The following is a 5,818-nucleotide window of genomic DNA, read 5'->3' as shown; positions in this document are numbered from 1 at the left end:
ACTTTGTCATGCAGATATTGTGCAAAATCCTCGGCCCTCCCCTCCAGGGGATCCCCCCCTCCCCTCAGTTGGAGGAGAGAGCGGGTCACCCTGAAGAGGGCAGCCGGGCGATTATCTGATGACGCGATGAGCGAGGAATAGTAGTTAGTCCTAGCCACCCTCATCGCCACTAGGTAGGATCTAACATGTATCCTAACCCATCATTTGGCAAAATTCAAAGAGTAGTTATTTTAAGGTGAAGAAAAAAAAGCCATAGAAATAAAACGAGATTACAAATAGTCCCCAACTTACAACCACAACTGAGCTCAAAATTTCCATTGCTAAGTAAGTCAATGGTTAAGTGAGTTGTCCCCAAATTTTTAACATGTGACCGTGGAAATGTGGCTATGGTCTCAAGGGTAAAAAATGGTCAGAAATTACTTAAGTGCCACTGTAACTTTGAACTGACAGTTAGCAAGTGGTTGTAAGTTGAGAATTACCTGTATATTACAAAACGCAGCTGCTACAATAATACCTTCTATCTGGCAGGTTGTTTCCGGCTCAAGATTTTATCATGCATTATTGCCTGCTTACCAATTTTATAGGTCTAGATAACTTCATTTGTTACATAAAATTCTCAATTGTTTTCTCATTGTTTAATAACTCCTAATATATTTCATCGGTAACACTGGGAGTTGTACATCTAGAAAAACTTTCAGCCTATTATTGTGTGTGTGTGTGTGGGGGGGAAAGTCCTGAATCCCCAAATTAAAATTTCATTGCTTTTCAATAGGTGGCTTCAATTCTGACTGGAATCCTCTTTGGCTACGATGCATACACCATCTTGCCTTCTATCAGGAAAACCCATACAGCAGCTCCCACCGGTAGGTCTTCTGGGTTAAGGCAGTTGGGTGGCTTCAAGAAGTCTTTTCTTCCTTGCATGAATCAGATCCTCAAAACCAGGGATAGGCAACCTTGGCTCTTTTATGACTCGTGGACTTCAACTCGCTGGCTCAGGAATTCTGGGAGTTGAAGTCCACGAGTCATAAAAGAGCCAAGGTTGCCTACCCCTGCTCAAAACCTTGCTTTTGGAAACGGCATCAGTCTTTTGATTTCCACTGTAGATTTCTGTATCCAGAACTAGGCATACCACTTGTTAAACCCAGCAAGGAAAATGGGACACCCCCCCTACAAGAATTCTTTTCTCTGAAATTGCCATCCTTTTCCTTGAACTCGGCTGTAGAATGTCTGCATGATTTATGATGACTCTGTTGCATTCCAGGACCCTTTGAGCAATGGGCAGTGTGGGTGGATGAGCTGTTCTGCTTGAAGCCCAGTGGCTTTTTAAGAATATAAAATGATAGCGTACAGGTAGTCCTTGACTTACGTTCATTTAATGATCGCTCAAACTTACAGCAGCACTAAAAAAAAGTGACTTGTGACTGTTCCTTGCATTTTAATGCTAGTGCATTTTTAATGCAAGGTATTGTTAATATATATTCATTAAAATAACTATTCCCTGACAGTCCAATGCAATTCCATTTATAGCTGAATAGCAGAAGAATGTGAATGGTGTAATCATTTTTTTTAAAAAAATATTTATATTCCTTGATTTTTTTTGTGTGTGTATTTTTATGTTTTATTTTCTGTATTTTAAGTCACCTAGACCAGAGGTGTCAAACTGCTGGCTCATGGGCTGCGCCCACCCCATTGCTGGCAATGGCAAAACAGTCCCGATACGTTGCGCGACGTCATGTGACGTCGCAAGTTTGACATGTCTGACCTAGACTCTAGGTAGGACTAAGCCTATAAATAGTAGGAAAGACATATATGCACACATAATGTGATTTTTAGTGTCAGCCTGCCTGACAGCATTTCTATTTTTGTCTCCCTTGATTTTTTTTAATGAGATGATATAATTATATTGCCATTATCTTTTTAATTTGTAGAACTACAAAACGAAAACAAAACATGTGGATACAAATAAAATAGAACATTTAAAAACTCAGATAAAATAAACTAGCAGCAATGAAGACCAAAAGCTAACTCAAAATGAAATCAAATAGTCAGGTACCATACTAAGTACATCAATGGAAAAATTACTACTGCTCAGTTTTTAAACAACGAACAGAACCCCAACTGCATAGAACCCCATTGTCCAGTCTTCCAGTCAAAGAGAGAGTCCACAAGCCAGCCTTTGGAATCTGTGTTCAAGTGTCTTTCCAGGAATATAAAATAATCTTCATGGCCCCATATCTGGGCCTTACAGAAGCACATATTATTTATATTGTATTTATTTGTAAAATGTGTATCCTGTACTTTCACTGTTTTCCTGACAATTGTAAAGCAGGGAGCAACGTTACAACACCTCATCCCTATTCCTAGGGCTCGGATGGGGATGAATAGCAATCAATAGCTTCTAGCTAGAATTAGGATTGTTGGGCAGCAGTTCTCATCTTTCCAAGCAAGAACAAGCAAGTTACAATAATAACTTTGCTTAATATCGGTCTGTCCTTTTTCTGCTTCTTACAGAGCCTACAGAAGGGATTTGAAGACACCATCCCTCTTTCACCTCAAGACAAAATGCCACACTGGACCCATCACCTATTGCCTTCTATGGGATCTGTCCCCAAGAGACCACCTCCCTGTATCAATTTGGCAACACCAGAGCCTGTTTTCCATGAGTGCCCAGTAGGACTGATTGTCGTCTGACTTGGCAGGTCCTTTCCTTTTGTCTCCACTTTATGAGACTGTTTCAGCAATGGAAAACAAGGGCAATTCTGGAATCCTTCAGGGAAATTGCAAGAGCCCAGTAAAGATGGATTATATAAGTTTATGACTATGGATTGCATTGGATTGGGAGTAATTCCATTTACTCTCTGGTTGAGATGCAAAAAAAAAAAAGCCTTTTCGTGATTAGTCCTATTAGTAGAAAATGACAGCAAAGTGCAAATGGACCCCACTGGACCTTCTCATTGGGGTCTCTGTTTGCCCTGCAGACTCCAGGTGCTTGCATCCAGATTTTCTAGATAACAAGCCACTATTTTGCAATCTAGTAACTAGGACTTTTTCAAAAGTTTGTAACTTTTGAATTCAAGAGTTTGAGTTCAAACCCCATGAAAAGGCATTTGAAATTTCACTAACCCATCTTAAATACCCATTTATGATAAATTATTTTTTTTAAAAAATAAAGCAAGCACTTAAAAGGCATCCTACATTGGTAACTTTTTCTATACCATTTATTTCCTCCCCTAATCTTACCTCTCTCAGGTAACCTCAGTCTTTAAAACAAGTACTAGGTTACACAGTAGGGTTGTGTGTGTTCAGTCATTGTGAGCAAATAGAAATGGTGAGTTTCCATCAGGAAACTTCCAGATTAAGGAAAACTTTTCTGAATTAGATTTCCAGGCTCTAGTGCAGGGGTGTCAAACTCGCCATGTCACATGACGTAGCGCAACGTATCGTGACTTTTTTCCCCTTGCTGGAGCTGGGGTGGGCGCGGTTTCCACGTGACGCATCTGGCCTGTGGGCCAGCAGTTTGACACCCCTGCTCTAGTGCCATGCAGAGTTCATTACCCTGCCCTATTTTATAGATTTTTTTTTTATAAAAATAGTTAACATATCAAACTTTTATATAAAATATGCAAATTCATATACTTTATGTTGACGTTATCCATTCAGTCGTGTCCAACTCTTGGCGATTCTGTGGGCCAGGTCTCCCCACCTCTTCCGATCTTGCACTATTTCTGAGTTTTTTTTCCTATGTTCTGGCTGGTGTGAACTTTGATGGCGTTCAACCATCTTTGGTGGCCTGGTTTCCTTTTACTGCTAACTCTTCCAGGCATAATTGCTTTCTCCAGTGAATTTCTCCCACATGATATGGCCAAAATAAGTGAGACGCAGTTTTGTGATTTTTGCCTTCCAGTGACATACTGTATTTGGGTTATGCATTCATATACTTGTTAAGTCATTTTTTCCCAAAGAAGAGAACTTGGCTTATCTTGGTGCTGATTTCTGGGTATTTTTTAATAATTATTTTGGTGTAGTGCAGAATACACACAGCCTTGGCTAAGACCTCAGTGATCTATCAGGAGACACATAAGCGGCCTGATTTTCTTCTGGGGAAACGTATATCATTGCCTTAAGCGTAGAACACTTTCCTGTCTGCAGGGTGGGAAAGATAGAAGAGAATGTCTACTGCCATCTCACCCAATTCTCTCCTGTTTGACTTTGGGCAGCTTGGCTTTATTTTGTGGTTGCTGGAGAAATAAAATAGTTTAAAGTGCAAATAAACTATATCTGAATTGGTATGAAGTCTGATTACTTGATGTCCACTACCATAATATTTCATGCAATCTTGGCTGTAGAGAATTGTTAGTATAATTAAAGGGATCTGTGAAACTTCTCCATCTTGGAAAAGGAGTCTGGCTTTATTATTATTATTATTATTATTATTATTATTATTATTATTATTATTATTATTATTATTATTATTACTACTACTACTACTACTACTACTATTATTACACTGTGTGTTTCTGTGACTCTCTTCTTACATTTAAATAGAAGTGTTTCAGCTGTCAGTGTACACAAAGTAAGTGCTGCATCCACAAAATTGCCAAGAATTTGATCAGCTACCTTCAGTCAGCCACTAAGTAATACAGATATACCATCAGAAAGAAGCTTCTCTGCATCTTTAGTGCTGTAGAGTAGTCACATAGAGTATTTCCCTGTGTTGGGAGTTCTACCAAATAAGTAGCATCTCACAAATCACAACTTTCATTTATTTAAAAATAAAGTTTCTATATGTTACATCTACCCTGATTAATTCAAATTTGTGTGGATTGTGCTACACAGTCTTCCCAAAACCAGATGCTGTTTTTCACCAAGGGTGGATTTGGCAGACTTGGTATAAGAGTCAAATCCAAAATGTTTACTTCTAAGTAGCAAACTATAGTTGCTTTTTTAGGGAGAGGATAAGTCATAACATATATTTCTTTCTGCTCTATTTCAGTAAGCAAAGTTGTTTGTTTTTGCCTAAGTTACAATGAAATAATATATCCTGCTCCCAATTTGTCTAAGTTGGGACATGAAGATCAACATAATATTATTATACTTTTTCAGTGTGTACAATCTTTTGTCCCCAAATTTCCTTTTTTTGCAGACCTCCCCAAGCCCAATCTGACCATGACAGCTGAAAATGGGTTTATTTTTCTGCTGTGTTGACACCTGAAACAAATGAAACCTACTGTGTAAGCCCAAAATTAGGTGTATTAAGTAAAAAAAAAGATCCTATTTTTAAAAAAAATATTTCAAATGCAGTCTTGGTTGCCAAAATGTTGCCAGTCTCTAGCATGTAAGCCAAGGAGAATCAACCAGGTATCCTACTGATTTCCAGATGACAGATTCCATAATCCTGATCCACTTGCAGAAGCTGATTCATTTATCTATACCAGGGGTAGGCAACCTTGGCTCTTTTATGACTCGGACTTCAACTCCCAGAATTCCTGAGCCAGCCATGCTGAGGAAAAAGGGAGAGGTTTCCATGCTTAGCCATGCTGGCTCAGGAATTTTGGGAGTTGAAGTCCACGAGTCATAAAAGAGCCAAGGTTCCCTACCCCTGATCTATACAGACACACACAATTTTGGAGGGCGCCCTCTTGTTTACTCCCACTAGAGGCTGCTGTAATGAGGAAATCACTCCCCTTTCCCCACTGCACCATAACACCCATCTCCGTTTGTTCCTTATGTTATCTTTTTTTTTCTTATTAATATCCAACATGCTCTAATGATCCACTGCAATACAAAAGAAGTGGTTTTTTCATGAAGTTTATTTCAA

The 5,818-nt window shown here is 39.0% G+C and overlaps 1 protein-coding gene across 1 annotated transcript in view; it reads left to right on the top strand.

Moving 5' to 3' along the window:
* The window catches only part of PLP2 (proteolipid protein 2), a 19,666-nt gene extending 16,516 nt beyond the window's left edge, over nt 1-3,150 (top strand). Inside the window, exons 4-5 of the mRNA XM_015814948.1 lie at nt 773-863; nt 2,512-3,150. Of these exons, the coding sequence (XP_015670434.1) occupies nt 773-863; nt 2,512-2,531 (111 nt within the window). The 3' untranslated portion in view covers nt 2,532-3,150. The remainder of the gene's footprint in view (nt 1-772; nt 864-2,511) is intronic.
* Nucleotides 3,151-5,818: the final 2,668 nt, after the last annotated feature.

Source organism: Protobothrops mucrosquamatus, unplaced genomic scaffold (assembly GCF_001527695.2).
Source record: "Protobothrops mucrosquamatus isolate PMUCROS unplaced genomic scaffold, P.Mucros_1.0 scaffold300, whole genome shotgun sequence".
Taxonomy (NCBI): Eukaryota; Metazoa; Chordata; class Lepidosauria; order Squamata; family Viperidae; genus Protobothrops; species Protobothrops mucrosquamatus.
This window is presented reverse-complemented; position numbering and strand designations above follow the sequence as displayed.